Source organism: Coregonus lavaretus (genome assembly GCF_964263955.1).
Source record: "Coregonus lavaretus genome assembly, chromosome: 8".
In the NCBI taxonomy this organism is placed as follows: Eukaryota; Metazoa; Chordata; class Actinopteri; order Salmoniformes; family Salmonidae; genus Coregonus; species Coregonus lavaretus.
In genome coordinates, this window is record NC_139995.1 from 3,761,806 (window position 1) to 3,787,016 (window position 25,211).

The window sequence follows — 25,211 nt, forward strand, 5'->3', positions numbered from 1 at the left end:
GACCTTGGAACAGGTTTTAAAACCCAAATGTAATGCAAATGTCACTTAAATATGAACAAATATGAATCATTGTTAATGTTTAGAGAATTATGTTTCATATATCATGAATAAATACAGGTTTATTTTTATTTACACTTTTCTACTATTACGTGGGGGACTTTTATTTAAAAAAACGTTCGAAATGCCGTGACCCCGATTTACTTTGTTAGTGTTGCTGACGAGCCGCTGATGGCTTCTTCCTCCCAACAAAGATGGCAGCTCCCTTAACCCTGCTTTTAATTGTAGCTGTAACCATAAGAGCAGTATTATTTAGATCAAGTTTAGCTGAGCTAATACCAGAAAGAGTTGAGGTAGTATCTCCACTAAATGCCTGGAAAAGAGGTAGGCGCTTTATTGATTATCTTTGTAGGGAACTGCTGCTGCTCTGTCAGTATGATGTCGCCGGTCGGCTAGCTTGTTATTATGCAAACCTAGATAGCTGGTTGGATTGCACCAGTAAAAGTGTTATTGAGAGTTCTAGTCTTGCTAGTTTTAGTGATTCCACAAAGGAATATAGTAATATACATGGGGAGTCAGAGAATAATCTAAGCTAGTTAGCTGCCAATGTATGGCATGCTCTCTGGAATGGCAATCAATGGTAGGCTAGCTAGCTAAGGAAGCAAGGATGGGTAGCGACTGCAACAGTGATTCATGCATGTTTGCATTATTTTCTAATACAAGCCACAATGTAATTTGCTACTGTTCCCTTATCTATTGGTTTTATCCTCAATATCCTGTAAAGAAACGGAATGACAGGGAGGTATATTAATTATTAATCAGACAGTACATCAGCTTGTGCAAGTCTAGCTGACTCAACTCCACGAGATGCAAGTTAGCTAAGTTATATATCGTGGAGTTAAGTTTAGTCGGCAATAGATGTGGCTTTAATTATGATATTGCACTCAAAATGCAAAATGTTCAGGACCAGTTTTTGGAATAAAAATAACGAGCCCCAGCTATCATGGTTGAGAACAATCTGGACACAACAGGCTACACATACAATATTTTGGTTCCATATGTTAATGTTGTTTTATGGTTTGTTATTTGTAGTTGTGGAAGGCCTGGCTCTCCTGGACCTGGGAGTATCGCCATATGCAGGGGATGTGTTCCATGAGGTCAGTTCTCTCTCCATTCCATTCAACTAGTAACATTGTATCACAACAATGTGTTGCTTCATAAATTAATACATTCACGATGTCATCTTTTCTCTTTCAGACTCCCCTCATTATATACTTCTTTCACTTTGTTATTGATTATGCAGAGATTGTGTTTATGGTGAGTGCAACCTTTAATATACTAATTCAGTAATAACACTATTATGTTACTATACAGTTTGATACCTGTATCAAATTGAGAGTCCAGTGTAATTTGACTGCTAGTTTTGCTTAGAGACAATTAGCTTTAACATACATGGATGCTACAGAGAAACCATAATTTGAGTTTGATTCCCAAAGGTAAAATCCATCCATACATCCATCAATTGTTATATCATCTCTGCCTCTCAACCTGCCCCATAGATAGCAGATGCACTCACTGCGGTGGCGCTATACCTAGCAGTGAAGGGCTACAACAAAACTGTGGTAAGTGACAAATAATGCCAAAATAAATATAATGCAGATCATGATGATATACTGTGTCATGGGATATCATGCATGACCTAAAAATATGCATCAAGATGCCTTGGGATTGGGTGTTAGACATTTTACATTTCACTTGCATTATGGGTACAGGAACAACAAGCCTTGATCTGTGACCTAATATATATACTCCATACTGCTTACTACAAGTATTTACTGTGCCTATTTGCTACATATAAATAATATGCCATTTAGCAGACACTTTTATCTAAAGCGATTTACAGTCATGTGTGCATACATTTTTGTGTATGGGTGGTCCCGGGGCTCTACCAGCTGAGCTACAGAGGACCACGTAGGCCTACTATTTTAGAACATAGGCTAAATGTTTAGCTGCCCCTGTATCTGGTTGTCAGCTGTTGTGACAAACACAGGAGTCTGAAAAGTCGAGTCACTTCCTCAAGTGTGCAGTGAATTCAAACTACAGGAAAAGCTGAAATGAGTATCACATCCTGGCTATATTTTATATAGTCTTCTACTACAAAACATTTTATTTTCACATATCCAACAAGCTTACTAAAATAGGACGTGGCAGAAGAATTCCGTCACAGCCATTGTCTAGTGTTAACACAATAGTTGGTGTGTCGTCTTTCTGCTGTTTCAAGATGCCCTGGGATTGGGTGTTCGAGAGCATCAAATCAGTGATGCATTTTGGGTAAATTGTGACTCACTGACTGATCTACAAATAATAGTGAGTAGTTATTTATGATGCAAGGAGATTTGTAGATCAGTCAGTTGGCAGTCAACTGCAATGTTGAAGAATCCCAGAGACTTTTGACTTTGCTGTTGCATTATGGGTTCAGGAACAACACAGACTTGGTATAGTGGCACAGCTAGTGTGGTGTGTGTTTCTGCTCCAGTTCAGGAAACAGAAGTACACCCTGGAGGCTGAACGCTATCCTCTGGACTGCCTGGAGCTCATCCACACCCCCAAAGAGATGTACTACATCCCTCTGAAAGTGGCCATGTTGTAAGTACCAGAGAAGGCACAGATCTAGGATCAGCTTACTTTCCCCAGTCCTAACATTAACCATTAGAGGGTAAAACACAAAACTGACTCTAGATCAGAATCCAGGGTTAACTTCACCCTACTCCACCTGGCTCAAACTGGTCAGCTTAAAGAACAGCAATGTCAACATTCAGAGATGCACAGCAACACAATTACTCCTTGAAACCTATGGGTGTCTGCCAGTTTTGGTAAATAAAGTATTTACAACCTAATGATGACCTTGTGTTTTCGCTCTCTCTCCCTGCAGTTACTTGTTGAACCCTTTCACTATCCTCTCCTGTGTGGCAAAGTCAACCTGCGGGCTTAACAATGCAGTCATCGCACTCTTCATTCTCTGTACAGTAAAAGGTATGTGAACCGCAACAAATGACAAAATAAAAACTATTTTGGTGTGACCCAAACCATGTATTTGCTTGTCATGTCAATAACGTAATTCTTCTCTGATATTGAAGGAAGTGCCTTGATGAGTGCGATATTCTTGGCCTTGGCGACATACCAGTCAATCTACCCCCTCACACTATTTGCCCCAGCACTGCTATACCTACTACAGGTACGTTCGTATCACTCAGCTGAAAGACTCACGTTGGCCTCACTTTTCACAAGGTTTCCATCCAATTTGCGACAGAGACCAGTGGTCCCCAGGAGAACGCTACCTGCCCGAATACATAGTGCCAACTGTAAAGTTTGGTGGAGGAGGAATAATGGTCTGGGGCTGTTTTTCTTGGATCGGGCTAGGCCCCTTAGTTCCAGTGAAGGGAAATCTTAACGCTACAGCATACAATGACATTCTAGACGATTCTGTGCTTCCAATTTTGTGGCAACAGTTTGGGGAAGGCCCTTTCCTGATTCAGTATGACAATGCCCCTGTGCACAAAGCGAGGTCCATACAGAAATGGTTTGTCGAGATCGGTGTGGAAGAACTTGACTGGCCTGCACAGAGCCCTGACCTCAACCCCATCAAACCCCTTTGAGATGAATTGGAACGCTGACTGCGAGTCAGGCCTAATTGCCCAACATCAGTCCCCGACCTCACTAATGCTCTTGTGGCTGAATGGAAGCAAGTCCCTGCAGCAATGTTCCAACATCTAGTGGGACGCCTCCCCAGAAGAGTGGAGGCTGTTATAGCAGCAAAGGGGGGACCAACTCCATATTAATGCCCATGATTTTGGAATGAGATGTTCGACGAGCAGGTGTCCACATACCTTTGGTCATGTAGTGTAGCATCCCGTGACTGAAAATTGACCTCAACATAATGGTTATTCTTTGCCTGACGACTCAAACTGAATTCTACAAACTTCAGTCTGAGACTGCCATCGTTGAAGTTGATTGTGGTGACGTCAAAATTAGGGGTGTTGTACAAAACAAATTCATCAGCGATTGGATAATCTCTAACCAATCAGAGAATGAAAGCCAATGACGCATTTTCAGAACACTGCTTTACTTACGTGTGTTTTGGCTATGGCCCAACCCATCGGTTTCTGGGACCAATCAGACCGGTTAGAATGTGTTTGCGTACTCTGATCCAGACTCATTGCGGAGAAGAAACTAATGTCCGTGGGCGTGGCATACTGTTTGGCCAGAGCAAGGAGTTTGGGTAGCCAGGAAAGGTTATTCTATCAACAATTGTCCAATAAATAGTTTCCATTTTACCGACACAAAAATAACAAATTCTGCCGACATTTTTTTTTTTATACAGTATGACTTTACTCGCATAAAGACTGTAGATCGAAACGTGGTTAGTGATATGTGGCCCATCTCTATAGTCCAAAGTGGCTTCCTCCCCTTGTCGCCTTTCCTTTATATGCACAGACATGAAAACTGGGCAGGTGAAAGTTAAGTCCTGGTTGGTAGGCATCCACAATATGTGTTCTAGCTTATGCCTTCAGTTCAATGCAGTTGAAGGAGTCACAGAGTGGAGAGGAGGCCAAGTTGGATTATTGAGATGCACCCCTGGTGAACATACAAAATTCTGTCCTCTCCTTGCCCTGTCTACTTCATTGTACTGATCTGTAAGAACTGAACAGGTGACAGGCAGCCTAATGATGAGCTTCCACCTTTCAAGTCTTTTCCACATCAGTGCAAATTAAGGAGACCAGGAGTCAACAGTATGTTTCAAGCATCTCAGAATAGCAGCACAGATCTAGGATCAGGTTTTCAGTGTCCATGTAACCTTAATCATTTTGATCTAAATAAAGCCCTCCTACTCTGAGACGCTTGATACATTCTGCCCGCGATTTTTAAGCATTTAAAACACTAATTCTCTCCCTGGTGTTTCTATCTTGCCCACAGAGATTGTACATCCCAGTGAACTGGCAAAGATCCAGCTTCTGGCTCTTCACAATGCAGTATGCCTTCATGTACCTGGGCAGCCTGTGGGTCATGGTCTGTTTGTCCTTCTTCCTGCTCAGCTCCTGGGACTTCCTGTCTTCCGTCTACGGATTCATGTGAGTGACACCAGTGTTGGGGTCATTCCATTTCAGCAATATACTTAATTTTAATGGGATTGAGCCCAACCCTGATGGACACATAAACTAAGGGAGTTTTTTTCAGCTTGATGTTGTAGACCTTAGCATACAATGAATGAATTTGTTATGAATTTTTATTTTATTTAACCTTAATTTAACTAGGCAAGTCAGTTAAGAAAAATGTGTTATTTACAATGATAGCCTATCCCGGCGACGCTGGTCCAATTGTGTGCCGCCCTATGGGATTCCCAATCATGGCCGGTTGTGATACAGCCTGGGATTGAACCAGGGTCTGTAGTGGCGCCTCTAGCACTGAGATGCATTGCCTTAGACCGCTGCGCCACATGGAATAGGATAGAGAGAACCTTCGCCCGCTATCAAAAATCTCATGAATAAAGTTTGTCTTTCTTAATTTGGGATGGCATTTAGGCCTAGCAGACATATTTACATATTTGGAAGATGAGAGACCGCTATGCGACAGAATGTGTTATGAAAGGACCTTTATGCTTTCCCCTCTGACTGTGTGAATGCTGTTCTCTGTACCACCCCCCCCCCCCTCCCCCCCCAGCCTCTGCGTTCCAGACCTCACCCCCAACATAGGCCTCTTCTGGTACTTCTTTGCCGAGATGTTTGAGCACTTCCGCCTCTTCTTCATCTGCGTCTTTCAGATCAACGTGTTCTTCTACACCATTCCACTCTCCATCAAGCTAAAGTGAGTCCCTCTTCTCTTTAACTCACAGTATAGTGAGACTAGGGGTGTCGTTTTCGTGGTGAAAAAGAGCACAGATCTGTGGAGAGAAAATACAGTAAATCTCATTATCTGGCAGCCTGATGTCATTTAAAATATTTCAACAATGTATGTTGTAAGGAGGTGACTATACATTGCTCAGTTCAATAAACTAGTTGAATAATTGCCTCCTTATAATGCATATTGTTGAAGAAAAGTTTCAAATTAAATCACGTGGCCCAATTGCAATTTTTTTTGCACAGATGAAAATGTCACCCAAGTGCTTTGTCTCTTTTCTATGAAGTGGATATTATACTACCACCTTGTGGTAATAGGCAGGTTAATGAATGAGTAACTACAATGTTGATGATACCCGTTATGGTATTTAGAATTAAACCTGATTTTGGTCATTGCAATTATGTCAAATGTATGTACAGTGTCAGTCAACATTTTTGGACACACCTACTCATTCAAGGGTTTTTCTTTATTTTTACTATTTTCTACATTGTAGAAGAATAGTGAAGACATCAAAACTATGAAATAACACATATGGAATCATGTAGTAACCAAGAAAGTGTTAAACAAATCTAAATATATTTTATATTTGAGGTTCTTCAAAGTAGCCACCCTTTGCCTTGATGACAGCTTTGCACACTATTGGCAAGTGTGCCTTGTTAAAAGTTAATTTGTGGAATTTCTTTCCTCCTTAATGCGTTTGAGCCAATAAATTGTGTTGTGACAAGGTAGGGGGGGGGGGTATACAGAAGATAGCCCTATTTGGTAAAAGACCAAGTCCATACTATGGCAAGAACAACTCAAATAATCAAAGCGAAATGGCAGTCCATCATTACTTTAAGACATGAAGGTCAGTCATTCCGGAAAATGTGAAGAACCTCACGAGAGCCCGTTCCATCAACAGTTCCATTAAGCGCTATGATGAAACTGGCTCTCATGAGCACCGCCACAGGAAAGGAAGACCCAGAGTTACCTCTGCTGCAGAGGATAAGTTCATTAGAGTTACCAGCCTCAGAAATTGCAGCAAAAATAAATGCTTCACAGAATTCAAGTAACAGACACATCTCAACATCAACTGTTCAGAGGAGACTGCGTGAATCAGGCCTTCATGGTCAAATTGCTGCAAAGAAAAAACTACTAAAGGACACCAATAAGAAGAAGAGACTTGCTTTGTCCAAGAAACACGAGCGATGGACATTAGACCGGTGGAAATGTGTCCTTTGGTCTGGAGTCCAAATTTGAGATTTTTGGTTCCAAACGCTGTGTCTTTGTGAGACGCAGTGTAGGTGAGTGGATGATCTCTGCATGTGTAGTTCCCACCTTGAAGCATGGAGGAGGAGGTGTGATATGTGGGACTGCTTTGGTGGTGACACTGTCTGTGATTTATTTAGAATTCAAGGCACACTTAACCAGCATGGCTACCCCAGTATTCTGCAGTGATACGCCATCCCATCTGGTTTGGGCTTAGTGGGACTATCATTTGTTTTTCAACAGGACAATGACCCAACACACCTCCTGGCTGTGTAAGGGCGATTTGACCAAGAAGGAGAGTGATGGAATTCTGCATCAGATGACCTGGCCTCCACAATCCCCCGACCTCAACCCAATTGAGATGGTTTGGGATGAGTTGGACCGCAGAGTGAAGGAAAAGCAGCCAACAAGTGCTCAGCATATGTGGTAACTCCTTCAAGACTGTTGGAAAAGCATTCCAGGTGAATCTGGTTGAGAGAATGCCAAAAGTGTGCAAAGCTGTCATCAAGGCAAAGGGTGGCTATTTGAAGAATCTCAAATCTCAAATATATTGTACTACATGATTCCATATGTGTTATGTCATAGTTTTGATGTCTTCACAATTATTCTACGATGTAGAAAATAGTTAAAATAAAGAAACACCCTTGAATGAGTAGGTGTGTCCAAACTTTTGACTGGTACTGTATTTGTTTGTAAACAAACAGTTTGTTATTTGAGATAACACCGCCCCACAGTCTACAATGCTAGCACAGACTAGAATATGTTCTGGGATTCTTCCGATGGCATTGAGGAGTACACCACATGAGTCACTGGCTTCATCAATAAGTGCATCGATGACGTCGTCCCCACAGTGACCGTATGTTCATACCCCAACCAGAAGCCATGGATTACAGGCAATATCTGCACTGAGCTAAAGGGTACAGCTGCCACTTTCAAGGAGCGGGACTCTAACCCGGACGCTTATAAGAAATCCCGCTATGCCCTCCGACGAACCATCAAACAGGCAAAGAGTCAATACAGGACTAAGATTGAATCGTACTACACCTGCTCCGACGCTCGTCGGATGTGGCAGGGCTTGCAAACTATTACAGACTACAAAGGGAAGCACAGCCGCGAGCTGCCCAGTGACACGAGCCTACCAGACGAGCTAAATCGCTTCGAGGCAAGCAACACTAAAGCATGCTTGAGAGCATCAGCTGTTCCGGATGACTGTGATCACGCTCTCCGTAGCCGATGTGAGTAAGACTTTTAAGCAGGTCAACATTCACAAGGCCGCAAGGCCAGACGGATTTCCAGGATGTGTACTCCGAGCATGCACTGATAACCTGCCTAAATGACTACCGAACCGTAGCACTCACGTCTGTAGCCATGAAGTGCTTTGAAAGGTTGGTCATGGCTTACATCAACACCATTATCACAGAAACCCTAGACCCACTCCAATTTGCATACCGCCCCAACAGATCCACAGATGATGCATCTCTATTGCACTCCACACTGCCCTTCCCACCTGGACAAGAGGAAGACCTACGTGAGAATGCTATTCATTGACAACAGCTCAGCGTTCAACACCATAGTGCCCTCAAAGCTCATCACTAAGCTAAGGACGCTGGGACTAAACACCTCCCTCTGCAACTGGATCCTGGACTTCCTGATGGGTAGGTAACAACACATCTGCCACGCTGATCCTCAACACGGGGGCCCCTCAGGGGTGCGTGCTCAGTCCCCTCCTGTACTCCCTGTTCACCCATGACTGCATGGCCAGGCACGACTCCAACACAATCATTAAGTTTGCCGACGACACAACAGTGGTAGGCCTGATCACTGACAACGATGAGACAGCCTATAGGGAGGAGGTCAGAGACCTGGCCGTGTGGTGCCAGGATAACAACCTCTCCCTCAACGTGATCAAGACAAAGTAGAGAATTGTGGACTACAGGAAAAAAAAGAGGACTGAGCACGCCCCAATTCTCATCGACAGGGCTGTAGTGGAACAGGTTGAGAGCTTCAAGTTCCTTGGTGTCCACATCACCAACAAACTATCATGGTCCAAACACACCTAGACAGTCTTGAAGAGGGTACGACAAAGCCTATTCCCCACGGGTCCTCAGATCCTCAAAGTTCTACAGCTCCACCATCGAGAGCATCCTGACTGGTTGCATCACCGCCTGGTATGGCAACTGCTCGGCCTCCGACTGCAAGGCACTACAGAGGGTAGTGCGTACGGCCCTGTACATCACTGGGGCCAAGCTTCCTGCCTTCCAGGACCTCTATACCAGGTGGTGTCAGAAGAAGGCCTTAAAAATTGTCAAAGACTCCAGCCACCCTAGTCATAGACTGTTCTCTCTGCTACCAAATGGCAAGCGGTACCGGAGCCCTAAGTCTAGGTCCAAAAGGCTTCTTAACAGCTTCTACCCCCAAGCCATAAGACTCCTGAACAGCTAATCATGGCTACCCAGACTATTTGCATTGCCACCCCACCCCCTCTTTTACGCTGCTGCTACTCTGTTTATTATCTAGGTATAGTCACATTAGCTCTACCCACATGTACATATTACCTCAATTACCTCGACTAACCGGTGCCATATTTTACATTTTTACATTTTAGTCATTTAGCAGACGCTCTTATCCAGAGCGACTTACAGTTAGTGAGTGCATACATTTTTTAATACTGGCCCCCCGTGGGAATCGAACCCACAACCCTGGCGTTGCAAACGCCATGCTCTACCAACTGAGCTACATCCCTGCTGGCCATTCCCTCCCCTACCCTGGACGACGCTGGGCCAATTGTGCGCCGCCCCATTGCGGTGCCCCCGCACATTGACTCTGTACCGGTACCCCCTGTATATAGCCTCCCTACTGTTATTTTATTTTACTGTTGCTCTTTAATTATTTGCTATTTAAATTTTTTACTTATCTAGTTTTTTACTTAACACTTTTTTATTTTCTTAAAACTGCATTGTTGGTTAAGGGCTTGTAAGTAAGCATTTCACTGTAAGGTCTACACCTGTTGTGTTCAGCGCATGTGGCAAATACAATTTGATTTCATTTGAGATATGCATCTGTTGGTCACAGATAACTTTACAAAAATAATAATAATAGGGTCAGAAAACCAGTCTGGTGTGACCAACATTTGCCTCATGCACCGCGACACATCTCCTTTGCATAGAGTTTATCAGGCTGTTGATTGTAGCCTTTGGAATGTTGTCCCACTCCTCTTCAATGGTTGTGCGAAGTTGCTAGATATTGGCTGGAACTGGAACACACTGTCGTACACGTCGATCCAGAGCATCCCAAACCTGCTCAATGGGTGACATGTCTGGTGAGTATGCAGGCCTTGGACGAACTGGGACATTTTCAGCTTCCAGGAATTGTGTACAGATCCTTGCGACATGGGGCCGTGCATTATCATGCTGAAACATGAGGTGATAGCAGCGGAAGAATGGCACGACAATGGTCCTCAGGATCTCGTCACGGTATATCTGTGCATTCAAATTGCCATTGATAAAATGCAAATGTTTTCGTTGTCCATAGCTTATGCCTGCCCATACCATAACCGCACCGCCACCATGGGGCACTCTGTTCACAACATTGACATCAGCGAACCACTCGCCCACATGACGCCATACACGCTATGCTGTCTGCAATCTGCCCGGTACAGTTGAAACCGGGATTCATCCATGAAGAACACACTTCTCCAATGTGCACTTTCCCACTGAAGTCGGTTATGACGCCAAACTGCAGTCAGGTCAAGACGCAGATGAGCTTCCCTGAGACTGTTTCTGACAGTTTGTGCAGAAATTATTCGGTTGTGCAAACCCACATTTTCTTCAGCTGTCCGGGTGGCTGGTCCGGATGTGGAGCTCCTGGGCTGGCGTGGTTAGACGTGGTTTGCAATGTGAGGCCGGTTGGACATACTGCCAAATTCTCTAAAACGACGTTGGAGGCAGCTTATGGTAGAAAAATGTACATTACATTCTCTGGCAACAGCTCCCGTGGACATTCCTGCAGTCAGCATACTGATTGCACACTCCCTCAACTTTTTAGAGTAGCCTTTTATTGTCCCCAGCACAAGGTGCACCTGTGTAATGATCATGCTGTTTTATCAGCTTCTTGATATGCCACACCTGTCAGGTGGATGGATTATCTTGGTAAAGGAGAAATGCACATTATTATTGATGTAAACACATTTGTGCATATTTTAGAGAAATAAGCTTTTTGTGCATATGGAAAATTTCTGGGTGTCACGATCTTCGTAAGCAACGGACCAAGGCGCAGCGTGATATGCGTACATCTTTTAATGAGTACTTTAAACAACAATTTACAAAAAAAAAATTAAAAAAAATACGTGAAGTCCTAAGGTTAACAAACACAAACCTCTCCGGAACAAGATCCCACAAATGACAAGTGCAAAACAGGCTGCCTAAGTATGGTTCCCAATCAGAGACAACAAGCCACAGCTGCCTCTGATTGGGAACCACCCCGGCCAACTTAGAAACACATAAACTAGAACATAAACATAGAACACTAAACATAGAAACTAACACCCTGGCTCAACATATAAGAGTCCCCAGAGCCAGGGCGTGACAGTACCCCCCCACCCCCCCAAAGGCGCGGACTGCGACCACGCCAACTAAATCCAACAGGGGAGGGGCCGGGTGGGCATTCCGCCTCGGAGGCGGATCCGGCTCCGGGCGTGACCACCACTCTCTCGCTACCCCCCCCCCCGTAGCACCCCTGGTCTGGTCCCGCTGGCTGGAGCTGGACTGGACATCGGTGGAGCGGATTGCTTAGGCTCCGGTGTGGAGCAGCTGACCGGTACCTGACCAGGCACCGGTGGAACAGGCACGGGCTGTGCCGGACTGACGACGCACACCACTGGCTTGGTGCGGGGAGCAGGAATGGGCCGGACCGGGCTGACGACGCGCACCACAGGCTTGGTGCGAGGGGCAGGAACAGGCCGGGCTGGCGACGCGCACCACAGGCTTGGTGTGAGGGGCAGGAACAGGCCGGGCCGTACTGGGAACACGCACCACTAACTTAGTGCGGGGAGCAGGAACGGGCCGGGCTGGACTGGGAACACGCACCACTAACTTAGTGCGGGGAGCAGGGAACGGGTTGGGCCGTACTGGGAACACGCACCACTAACTTAGTGCGGGGAGCAGGAACGGGTTGGGCCGTATTGGGAACACGCACCCCTAACTTAGTGCGGGGAGCAGGAACGGGTTGGGCCGTATTGGGAACACGCACCACTAACTTAGTGCGGGGAGCAGGAACGGGTTGGCCGTACTGGGAACACGCACCACTAACTTAGTGCGGGGATCAGGAACGGGCCGGACCGTACTGGGAACACACACCACTGGCCTTGTGCGGGAAGCAGGAACGGGTTGGGCCGTACTGGGAACACGCACCACTAACTTAGTGCGGGGAGCAGGAACGGGTTGGGCCGTACTGGGAACACGCACCACTAACTTAGTGCGGGGAGCAGGAACGGGTTGGGCCGTATTGGGAACACGCACCACTAACTTAGTGCGGGGAGCAGGAACGGGTTGGGCCGTACTGGGAACACGCACCACTAACTTAGTGCGGGGATCAGGAACAGGCCGGACCGTACTGGGAACACACACCACTGGCCTTGTGCGGGAAGCAGGAACGGGTCGGGCCGTACTGGGAACACGCACCACTAACTTAGTGCGTGAATCAGGAACGGGCCGGACCGGACTGGAGACACACACCACTTGCTTGGTGCGAGGAGCGGGACTGGGTTTCCTCATAAACCTCCGCTCCCTCTGCTGCCTAACCAGTTCCTCTCGCCGTGCCTCTACACTCTCCTTCTCCCTTATCGCCTCCAGTAGTTCCTCCCTCTGACCAACTAACTCCTGCTCTCTCATGACCAATAGCCCCCGTAACCTGGTGGCCTCCTCTCCTATTCTGCAGATTCGCCCTGTAGCTGCCTCCTGCTGCCCCGTCGTCCAAGCCGTGTGCCCTCCCCAAAAAATGTATTGGGGTTGCCTCTTGCGTGTCCGACGTCGGCACGGTTGGCGCCGCTGCTCCTCTCTATGGCGCGCCTCCACAGTCTCCTCCCACGGACGGCGATCCATTCCGGCCTGGATTTCCTCCCAAGTCCAGGATCCCTTCCCGTCCAGGATCTCCTCCCAAGTCCAGGCTGTCTGCTCCTGGACACGCTGCTTGGTCCTTAATTGGTGGGATCTTCTGTCAGATCGTCGTAAGCAACGGACCAAGGCGCAGCGTGATATGCGTACATCTTTTAATGAGTACTTTAAACAACAATTTACAACAAAAAAAAAAATACGATATGTGAGGTCCTAAGGTTAACAAACACAAACCTCTCCGGAACAAGATCCCACAAATGACAAGTGCAAAACAGGCTGCCTAAGTATGGTTCCCAATCAGAGACAACAAGCCACAGCTGCCTCTGATTGGGAACCACCCCGGCCAACACATAAACTAGAACATAAACATAGAACACTAAACATAGAAACTAACACCCTGGCTCAACATATAAGAGTCCCCAGACACTGGGATCTTTTATTTCAGCTCATAAAACATGGGACCAGCACTTCATGTTGTGTTTTATATTTTTGTTCAGTATACATGAATTTCCATTTCAGTGGATATAATTGCCATTGATGTTCCTGGGTATTATTCATGTTTTATGATGTATATTATTATTGTTGGATATGGACTTGAGCCCATTTTAACCTCTTTGTAATTGTATAATTAGCCTAGTGTTATCGGTTAGATGGAATGCTCTATGTGCATTGTATTTGGGTAGAGGGAATGTATAAAGGGGGCCTGTCTCTGAGGGCAAGAATGATTCAATAAGGGTTGAATAGTAGCCATGTATCTGGAGTTAGAGCTGGTAGATTGTAATTACTATTTTATGACTGTTTTATATCTTTACTGTTTTATACCATTATATACTCCTAATATAAATGAGATTTTATATATTCTTAGCGATTGTTCATCCTAGACACAAAAGGAGGGTCTAGTTGGGAAGTGGGGCCTAGTCGGGAAGGGGGGCCTAGTCGGATGTTATAAATACAGGTGCTTGAGAATTTGTATGGTGTTCTTGCAGCTGCAAAACCGAGTGTGGTGAATATATCTACCCTGAGCTTTCTTTGGTATTCGTCTGGATTATTGAACCAGAACTTAGAACCTAACATTATGTATTAACTTATATTAATGTACATACCATTTAGCAGACAATTTCATCTAAAGCGACTTACAGTAGTGCGTGCATACATTTGGTATGGTTGCATACATTTTGTATGGGTTGCCCCAGTGGGAATCGAACCCAGAACTCTGGTGTTACAACCGCTATGCTCTACTGTGCCACACAGGACCAAATCTACTGTATATATAATGTATCCCATCTAAACGAGTGACATCAATACGTCCTGTAAATGATTTTGTCTTAAAATGGCTGCCGTACAGTAGTAACACTCGGCTGTCCTCTCTCTGTCCCAGGGAGCACCCGTTTTTTCTGATCTTCATGCAGATTGCCGTCATCTCCATCTTCAAGTCCTACCCCACCGTGGGCGACATCGCCCTCTACATGGCCTTCCTGCCCGCCTGGAACCACCTATACAGATGTGAGTGGTTCCTTCCATAGAGATAGATAGAGGACTTAGCTGTGTATCTGTGCCATTATAGTGTCTGTGACAGCATGGGCAGCGCCATTGAGGCTATCTGCATTTTAAAGTAGTCCATTTTCTTCTTCACGATTGGTTGATCCCTCCTGATGACATGGTTGGACATGATTCCAACAGTCACCAGGAGGGATCAGTCAATGAAGTTGAAGTCCCACCCAGTTGACTACATTAAAATGGTGGACGCCCTCAATGGCGCTGCCCATGCTAATATGGCCTTTGGCCACTATCATTCTCTATTGTTCCTTCCCATGACCCTGGGGTTGTGTTCAATAGGGCTCACCGTAGTAAACAGTTTTGCAATAGAAGACGAACACAAGCATGTCTTATTGGACTAGTTTAGCTGGTACCTCCCCTTTTCACTTTTCAAAGCGCTTTCTTCCATTTTGCGCCTACTGATTATTATTTTTTTTTTTTTCATTTTAGCAGACGCTCTTATCCAGAGCGACTTACAGTTAGTGAGTGCATACATTATTTTATTTTATTTTTCATACTGGCCCCCCGTGGGAATCGAACCCACAACCCTGGCGTTGCAAACGCCATGCTCTACCAACTGAGCTACATCCCTGCCGGCCATTCCCTCCCCTACCCTGGACGACACTGGGCCAATTGTGCGCCGCCCCATGGGTCTCCCGGTCGCGGCCGGCTACGACAGAGCCTGGATTCGAACCAGGATCTCTAGTGGCACTCGGAGGTGGTCTCAAGGAGAGGTTTTGGAAACATGTTAATGAGATGCACAACAGATGGCGTTGGACATGGAGTGTGTGCTCCTTAACATCGTGAGTCCCTAATAATGTAGTGCAGTAATCCTCAAATCCGCAGTACTGCAGGTTTTGTCCCAGCTGAGCAGTGGAACACCTGATTCATCTAATCAAGGTGTTGACGATCAGTTTAATTTGGTACTACGCCACTACGGCAGTTTCCTCTTAACACACCCAAGTACAGAGAAGGTTCTACGCTTGGCCCCGACCCCTTTCATTGTTTGCTGATGTAGAGGAACTGGATTGCAAGCAATGTTCCCTCTAAGCTGTGCGTGTGAGCGCAGTAACCGGAGACTGCCACGCAGCTCCCCCGGGACTGCCACGCCGAGCGCAGAAGAAATATCAGCCCACAGAGAGAAGCGCGAGATTGAACTTCACTCAACTTTCTGGAGTTTTCTCAGTTAGTTTGTTTCTCTGTTAGTTAGTTAGTTATCAACGTTACTGTGGCAATTGTGATCGAATCAAAGCAATATTAGCCACTTTCAATGCCACATACCGAAACAAAGCGAACTATGCAAGAGATTTTGTTGTAGGTAGAACGCATCGGAGTATGATTCTATTGGGCACGTAGTAGGCCTATATGCAAATTGACCATTGCCATATGTGGATCTGTGCTGTTTACTTTGAACTGGACTGTTTACAGCTGTGGTTGTGAGTAGATGCGCTTGTTTTGAGATCAAAGCGAGAGCTGCATGTAGCCACGTGTGCACATTTTGTTCATATCCTTTTCTAATTAGTGAGTTATTATCCCAGTTATAGATCATTTGTAGTCAGCAATAGGGGAGTGATTGCTTCCTACAAGAGCACAAAACGTGCACATTTCTAGACATCTTTGAAAAGCGAGTCAGGTAAAGAGCTTTTTTTGTCTTAAAGTGGCAGTGTTGTATTTTGAGACAGGCTTGAATAAGCTAAGTAGCCAATAGGCCGAGGGTTGCATCATTTGTCTGATTCTCTGTAATAGTTGTCTGGGAATAATAATGCATTTTATTTTGTAAAGTGGTTTCTTGTATCAAACAACAAACCTCCTTGTCTGAAAAATAAGTGGATAAACAGGTTAATGTCAAGCCCTGCATGTTTTTTTCAAAAGTCTCATGGAATGTAATAATATAATAATAATAATATGCCATTTAGCAGACGCTTTTATCCAAAGCGACTTACAGTCATTTGTGCATACATTTTTACGTATGGGTGGTCCCGGGGATCGAACCCACTACCTTGGCGTTACAAGCGCCATGCTCTACCAATTGAGCTACAGAGGACCACAAGATCAAAGGGGATAAGGTGAGGAGGCAAGGAAAGGAGATGAAACTTCTCTAGACTATTGAGATACAGTGGTCGGGTATGGGAGGAAGTGAAGCGTGAGGGTGCGTCTCACTCCTCATCAGCGTTCTTCAGCATGAGTATGGCGTTGTATATCTTGAGGGCGGGGCCTAGTTTGATTGACAGGATCTTGACTATGTCTGCTTGGGTGAGAAGCAGGAAGGCCTCTCCGTCTATTTGCTCTGTCCTGAAGGTGGCAGCGTGCTCTTTGCAGCCCGGGAGCCCTTTGACAAAACTGGCCACCTCGTCAGCGGTCCAGGTTGCAACTCTCTTAGCAGTGAGGCCCAGGACCTCAGGGAGCAGCTGGCAGTGTTTGTCCCAGCACAGAGCCACCCTGTGAGGGGGAGAGGAGGAGCCACCTGGGGAGAACACTGACTCATGGAGTGCCTGCTGGAGAGACAGGGGGTCTTTCCCATCTCCACTCTCCTGCTTGACGAAGTGCAGCTTCAGATACTTTGGGAATGGAGCAGACCTGCTCTTGACCTTGGCTCCGTCGTGGCTGGGCTCGGTTGAGCCCCCTGGTGGCTCACTCTGACTGCTGCACCCGGATCGTTCGCCCTCGACAACCGTTGGCCCCCTAGTAACACTGGTCTGAGGGGAGTGGTAGTCCCCTGTAGCTCAGTTGGTAGATCATGGCGCTTGCAACGGCAGGGTTGTGGGTTTGTTTCCCACGGGGGGCCAGTATGAAAATGTATGCACTCACTAACTGTAAGTCGCTCTGGATAAGAGCATCTGTTAAAATAAAATAAAAAAACACACATTTGCTGCTACTGTAGGCTAAATGATAGAACCGCTATTTCCATGTTAAAATGTTATGGGATGCATTTTCTCCATTGTTTTTGATGGTAGGCCACTCTGGTAGGCCTATGTTATGGTCAAATAGCCACTGTAGCCTACTTGGCCATTGTTAAAACTGTAACTTAAAGTGGGTACAGCCTCAGTGTTCACAGTAAATGTGCACTGGAAGTTGCTTGGGCTCAGCAGACCTGACATTTCGTTATTGATGGAAGAAATAGAGGAAACATTGATTGCAAGCTAGCCATTGTAGCTTACACCCATCTGGTTCTTACAGTGGTCTAGGACAGTGTTTCCCAATCATGGCCATTTTGTCACAGTGACTCACTACCCAAATCAGACGCAACTGGTTTAAAGTGGCCAAGAGACGTCATGTGATCTCCTGCTGCTATCTAGTGGACAAACTGGGAATCAGACGGGATATATTTACATCAGTGGATAGATAGGCAAGTCTTTTTTTATATAAAAAATAATAATAATGGGGGGGGGGGGTCTAGGTGAAGAGGATTATTTAAGATACTGTTTGAAGAGGTAAGGCTTCAGATGTTTTCGGAAGATGGGCAGGGACTCTGCTGTCCTAGCTTCAGGAGGAAGCTGGTTCCACCATTGGGGTGCCAGGACAGAGAAGAGCTTGGACTGGGCTGAGCAGGAGCTGCCCTCCCGTAGGGGTGGGAGGGCCAAGAGACCTGAGGTGGCAGTGCTTGGGTTGGGGTGTACGGTTTGAGCATAGCCTGAAGGTAGGGAGGGGCAGTTCCTCTTGCTGTTCCGTAGGTAAGCACCATGGTCTTGTAGTGGATGCAAGCTTCGACTGGAAGCCAGTGGAGTGTGCGGAGGAGCGGGGTGACATGAGAGAACTTGGGAAGGTTGAAAACCAGGTGGATTGCTGTGTTCTGGATAAGTTGCAGGGGTTCGATTGCACAAGCAGGGAGCCCAGCCAACAGTGAGTTGCAGTAGTCCAGACGGGAGAGGACAAGTGCCTGGACTATTAGGAAGGTGTTCTTAACGTTTTGTACACTCAGTGTATATTTTCTATTTATTTCACGTCTTTATTTCCCTTTTGTCTTCCAGTCTTGAGAAATATATTTCTGGTGTCAGTTGTGTTGTTGGCTTGCTCTGCCCTGTTCCCCGTCCTCTGGCACCTCTGGATCTACGCTGGCAGCGCCAACTCCAACTTCTACTACGCCATCACGCTGCTCTTCAACGTGGCACAGGTGAGTGGGCTGGCATAGGCTGCACAGCTGGGTAAGCTAGCATGGGGACCGGCATCTTCAGTGTCATTTCCAGCTAATCCTAGGGCATTGATCATTGACTAGATTCAGCCGCCGGCCGATTTCTTTTTCTTGAGCGGATGGTTGGGGGGCAGGATCATAATTACAAATAATTTATAGACTGAAAATTGATCGCAAGAAGCCCAAACAGATATAATGTTTGACTAAAACATAATCATTACATTTGTATGCGATCACGTGTCTCTCTATTATGTGTGGGAATAGTTGGAAACAGATTTCTTAAATTAAAATCACTTGGAGCTTATTTCCTGGTGTTTTTTAAGTATTTTATGTCCAACAATAAAAACAATTTAGTTTTTTCTCAGAAAACTTTGGGGGCCAAATAAAACCACCCATGGGCCAAATTCAATGCACGGGCTGCCAGTTGGGGAACCCTGTCCTAGGGTATGGCAAGGTCTTTTGCCTTGGGATTGGAATGCTAGTTGCACCGTATTTAACATTGTTGGTCTTGTGCTAGGGTATGTTAACTGCCACAGACTGCTATACCCAAATGACACCCCTGGGGCATCTCACCAAGATCAATGATACAGTGAGTCTGGCTACGGACCAGAAGTTGTCAAGTTTGTATGTAGAAGAGGCTTATGATGTCACCTATAATGAATAGTGGAGGCAGTATAACAGGTAGACTTATTGGAGGACTTTCCCCATTGATAAGCTACCAGATAAACATTCTAAATAAACGGCAGCCATTTTGCATTTGAAATCATGGTAGTACAGAGCAAGGACTTACAGAGGGGACCGGACGCAGGAATGTTCATCCTCGGCCACGTTTTTCAGTAATTCATGGTGACCAACACCTGCTCTGGAAAAGATGACATAGAAACCAAGGTTTTGGGTTACCTGTCAGAGTATGACTATGATATCACTGTCCAACACTGTTTAATGGAGAGGCCGGTAAACTGGGTGTAAGACACTTTGGGATAAAATAGCTAATTTTGGTCCATTGAGACTTTTCTTCCTTGTCTTCTCAGCTAAGGACGTAAGCAGGATCAGCAAAGACTGAACAAACACTATTTTCAATCTCCGGAGGGGAAAATGAGGATAATGGTGTCTTAGGGGGTCATTCATAATTTGACGGTGTTGTTTTCAACAAAACAAGGCCCTTATTAGGTTCACACAGTACTCTGGGCACATAATAGTATAAATTATAGCTGATACTGAGGCCCTTTAGCCTATTATGTTAGGTTTCTCAGATGAAGCCTATTCCTAGACTTCCCAGACTGCTCAATTATACACTTGTGCAGAGAGCAGACTATTTATAAAAACTGTTCCCGTAAACAAATGTTGAGTTCGTAGTTCAGTGGTTGTGAATTATATTTAGATAACCAGTGTGAGATTGTGGTAAACCTGTCTGTCAGTTTTGAGATAAACCATGTGAGATTAACCTGGTCAGTTTTACTAGCTGACCGCTTTGGCTGACATAGATTTCCAATTTCTCTGATAGTATGCAGGTTGACTTTGCCTGAGATGACATCATTTGAAAAGGAAGGAAGGCCTATCCATTCCATACATGGTTTGGAGATGCTCCCAGAATTGTTATGTAGCAATGTTTAAAATGTAAGATGTAATATCTTCTATAGCTTGTAGCTGTGAAATCAGCTTGATGGGAGGACAGTACCTATAACTATTGAAATTCTACTATTCACAGATGGATTTCTGATAATGACTTTGTTTCTTCTCAGATCTTGCTGGTGTCGGACTACTTCTATGCGTACCTGCGGCGAGAGCACCACCTGACCCATGGCCTGTACCTGAAGAGGAAAGATGGCAGCGAGGCCACTCTGGTTCTCAAGTAGACGACAGAAACTCTCACACACACTCGTGCGCACACACACAGGCAGGGATGGGACATTGGGTGACAGACCCCTGCCTGACTGACAGTGACTCTGAACATTACCCCACCCTCTGAATTCTTATTTCTGAGGTCTTACTTTTAAGCAAACATCCCACCGACCCAACCAACCAACCCCCTGCTCCCCCATAGACCAAAGCCTTAGTGTTTCTGAAGGTCCTTCTGGTGCAGAAATGAAGGATGGAGTAGTCATGGAGGTGAAGAGGCTGGGATGGAAGATGGGTGCCTTTTTGCTCTTTCCATGCTCTGTCGCTCCAGTGAGTAGGCGACAAATCTTGTTGTGTCGGGTAGTTGATGGTGTTACTGGTCCTGTTCTTTTGCTTTATTTGGTCCTCGTTTTTTCCTGGATTTCCTTTCTTATGCTTTTAGGAATCGCTGTCACTCTCATTGAAAACAAGCAGATGACTTGAGCAGATGACTTGAGCAGATGTGAGCCTTTGGGGACTTGGGAGCACACACAAACCAGACAGTTCTGCATTTAGGCTGTTTGCCAGCAGAGGGTGTTGGTTGAACATGAAAACCACAGTGGCTTGTCAGTCAGTCTGTCTGTCTGCCAATCTAGTGTTTACTGGAAGAAACAGCCTCCACATCTGGGTCGTGTTCATTAGGGCACGCAACTGAAAATGTGTAATAAAAAAAGAATGTGCATTTCTTATTGTCCAAGTAGTTCTCCTCTGTTCCAGTATGTTGTCTTCTGTTTGGTGCCTAATGAACACAACCCTTTATTTTGTGTTTTACTAATACACTAAACACTTTGTCCTACAATAACTGTCTGTACAAAATGTTGGTAAGTTGGTACTCTTCACTCAATGGATATCTGATGGGCCTAACTACTGCATTGTCACTATTTGCAAGACTAGGAAAAAGATATTGGGGATTAGACACCCGTTTACTGGAGTGTCTTCTCTGAGAAAAATGTAGTCTGATAACTCTGTACCCTGTGAAAATTAGATATGATCTAGATTCCTCACTGTCTGAACTCTCGTGATGCACTCTGCTTGTTGAATGTGATCTGCGTCCAGCTTGAATATTCATGCATGCCCTTTTTATTTGTACGTATACAGTATTTATTTATTGACAGCACTAATTTTGTTCTACATTTTTTGCTTAGATAATTTGCTAAATGGAGGAGTACTTTAGTTGTTTTGATATGTTCATGTTTTTTTTTTTACATGATATTGAAGACCAGGGTGATTTTTAAAACGGATCATGTTCTATTTGCTGAATGAGTGGATATGAATGATGACTACAGCTGTTTGTCTATGGCTGAATCCCAAATCACCCCTTTCCCCTCACTCCTTGGCTCTCCATTTGCGTTTTCAAGCGCACCTGCGCCATTTGCACAAGTGTCCCAAAGCTGAGGGAGTGAAAATGATTGAGGGTGTAGGGACTAATTCGACCCTTAGCCACTTCGACCAAGGCTTCAGAGTGAAGTGATATCCCGACATGCACTGTGATATGTTTGGAATTTGTGCAATTTTCATACAAAATAATGGAGAGGCGTGACTAATTATATTCCACGTGCATTTGTTTGTCTGATTTCGTGACTTGACACATATAACCGATGAAATACCTCCCAAATAAAAAATTTAGCTGTTACTGAGGTTTAAATTATAAAACGACATGGGGCATTTGTTCATTTGAATTTCATGCTTGTTTTATTATTTAAAAGTGGAACATGAATTGCATCACTCAAGTCAGGAGTGTGTCCCGAAGTTGATGGGTTTATTGATCCCCTCGCCACTCTGGGAGTCACCCTCAGTTTCGTCAGCAACATGTGACAACGGAGGGCCTTCCGAGCGAGTTGGTGGGGTGAGGGGGTGGTTTGGGATTTACCGTACAGTGCATTCGGAAAGTATTCAGACCCCTTGACTTGTTCAACATTTTGTTACATTACAGCCTTATTCTACATAAGTATTCAGATCCTTTGCTATGAGACTAGCATGAAAATATAAAAGCCTCTGACCCACTTTTTTGACCTAGACTTTGGTTCACAGATTTTAAGCCATACATACTATAGTTCATGCTTGCCAAACCATCTTATGCGAATAAGTGAGTCTTTGGTATTTACTGTGACAAGAGTCTTTCAAATCTGACACTGATGTTCAGGCACCCAAAAAATCTGAGGGGGCACAAAGTACATGAGGATGGCTATGACCCAGTCCGAAAGTTGGATAACACTTTATTTGGATAGTCCAGTAACATTTAAACTAATTATCTACTAACCCTAAACTTAACCCTTATTTTAAACCTAGCCTTAACCATAGCAAGCAGTTGCTTATCAACAGATACACTGAACAAAAATATAAACGCAACACGTAAAGTGTTGGTCCCATGTTTCATGAGCTGAAATAAAGAGTCCCAGTAATTTTCCAAATGCTTATTACTCTCATTTTGTGCACAAATTTGTTTATAGCTGTTAGTGAGCATTTCTCCTTTGACAAGATAATTCATCCACCTGACACGTGTGGCATATCAAGAAGCTGATTAAACAGCATGATCATTACACAGGTGCACCTTGTGCTGGGGACCAAGGTCGCAACTTTGGTTGTAGAAGTGGGGGGGACACAAAAAAAACATACAGTGCCTTCGGAAAGTATTCAGACCCCTTCACTTTTTCCAAATGTTGTTAGGTTACAGCCTTATTCTAAAATGCATTAACAAAAATAAATCCTCATCAATCTACACACACTACCCCATAATGACAAAGCAAAAACAGGTTTAGAAATTTTAGCAAATGTATTACAAATTAAAAACTATCAAATGTACATAAGTATTCAGACCTTTTACTCAGTACTTTGTTGAAGCACCTTTGGCAGCGATTACAGCAGCGAGTCTTCTTGGGTATGACGCTACAAGCTTGGCACACCTGTATTTGGGGAGTTTCTCCCGTTCTTCTCTGCAGATCCTCTCAAGCTCTGAAAATAGAGACCAGCGATTTTCAGGTCTTTCCAGAGATGCGTTCGATCGGGTTCAAGTCCGGACTCTGGCTGGGCCACTCAAGGACATTCAGAGACTTATTCCGAAGCCACTCCTGTGTTGTCTTGGCTGTGTGCTTAGGGTTGTTGTCCTGTTGGAAGGTGAACCATCGCCCCAGTCTGAGGTCCTGAGAGCTCTGGAGCAGGTTTTCATCAAGGATCTCTCTGTACTTTGCTCTGTTCATATTTTCCTCGATCATGACTAGTCTCCCAGTCCCTGCCACTGAAAAACATCCCTGTGGCATGATGCTGCCACCACCATGCTTCACCGTAGGGATGGTGCCAGGTTTCCTCCAGATGTGACGCTTGGCATTCAGGCCAAAAAGTTCAATCCTGGTTTTATCAGACTAGAGAATCTTGTTTCTCATGGTCTGAGAGTCTTTAGGTACCTTTTGGAAACTCCAAGCGGGCTGTCATATGCCTTTTACTGAGGAGTGGCTTCCGTCTGGCCGCTCTACCATGATTGGTGGAGTGCTGCAGAGATGATTGTCCTGCTGGAAGGTTCTCCCATCTCCACAGAGGAACTCTAGAGCTCTGTCAGAGTGACCATCAGGTTTTTGGTCACCACCCTGACCAAGGCCCTTCTCCCCCGAATGCTCAGTTTGGCCGGGTGGCCAGCTTTAGAAAGAGTCTTGGTGGTTCCAAACTTCTTCCATTTAAGAATGATGGATGCCACTGTGTTCTTGGGGACCTTCAATGCTGCAGACATTTTTTGGTACCCTTCCCCAGATCTGTGCCTTGACACAATCCTGTCTCGGAGCTCTACGGACAATTCCTTCGACCTCATGGCTTGGTTTTTGCTCTGACATGCACTGTCAACTGTGGGACCTTATATAGACAGGTGTGTGCCTTTCCAAATCATGTCCAATCAATTGAATTTACCACAGGTGGACTCCAATCAAGTTGTAGAAACATCTCAAGGACAGGTGTGTGCCTTTCCAAATCATGTCCAATCAATTGAATTTACCACAGGTGGACTCCAATCAAGTTGTAGAAACATCTCAAGGATGATCAATGGAAACAGGATGCACCTGAGCTCAATTTCGATTCTCATAGAAAAGGGTCTGAATACTTATGTATACAAGATATTTCTGTTACATTTTTTTATACATTTGCAAAAATTTCGAAAACCTGTTTTCGCTTTGTCATTATGGGGTATTGTGTGTAGATTGCTGACATTTGTATGTATTTAATCAATTTTAGAATAAGGCTGTAACGTAACAAAATTTGGAAAAGGTCAAGGGGTCTGAATACTTTCCGAAGGCCCTGAATATATTCTTATTACTTATATTTTTTTAGTCCATATTCTGGCAATAACAGCTCAAATAAGCAAAGAGAAACAACAGTCCATCATTACTTTAATAATAATCCATGAAGGTCAGTCAATACGTAAAATGTCAAGAACT

The 25,211-nt window shown here is 44.9% G+C and overlaps 1 protein-coding gene across 1 annotated transcript; it reads left to right on the top strand.

The window, feature by feature from the left end:
• The first annotated feature begins 230 nt into the window (after positions 1–230).
• Positions 231–22,797, top strand: LOC311133266 (phosphatidylinositol glycan anchor biosynthesis class U protein-like). The gene is made up of 12 exons (XM_084166753.1): positions 231–381; positions 1,090–1,154; positions 1,255–1,314; positions 1,557–1,619; positions 2,534–2,643; positions 2,930–3,030; positions 3,135–3,232; positions 4,972–5,126; positions 5,716–5,859; positions 14,629–14,753; positions 18,755–18,897; positions 20,658–22,797. The coding sequence occupies exons 1-12, from the start codon at positions 252–254 to the stop codon at positions 20,769–20,771; spliced, it is 1,308 nt and encodes a 435-aa protein (XP_084022879.1). The 5' UTR covers positions 231–251; the 3' UTR covers positions 20,772–22,797.
• Positions 22,798–25,211: the final 2,414 nt, after the last annotated feature.

What these genes read in the sequence shown, in the direction of transcription:
- LOC311133266 (XM_084166753.1), top strand. Translation starts at nt 252, where the DNA reads ATGGCAGCTCCCTTAACCCTGCTTTTAATTGTAGCTGTAACCATAAGA. An exon ending in ATGCAGAGATTGTGTTTATG is followed by an intron (nt 1,315 to 1,556) that starts GTGAGTGCAACC and finishes CCTGCCCCATAG; the next exon opens with ATAGCAGATGCACTCACTGC. An exon ending in AGGGCTACAACAAAACTGTG is followed by an intron (nt 1,620 to 2,533) that starts GTAAGTGACAAA and finishes TTTCTGCTCCAG; the next exon opens with TTCAGGAAACAGAAGTACAC.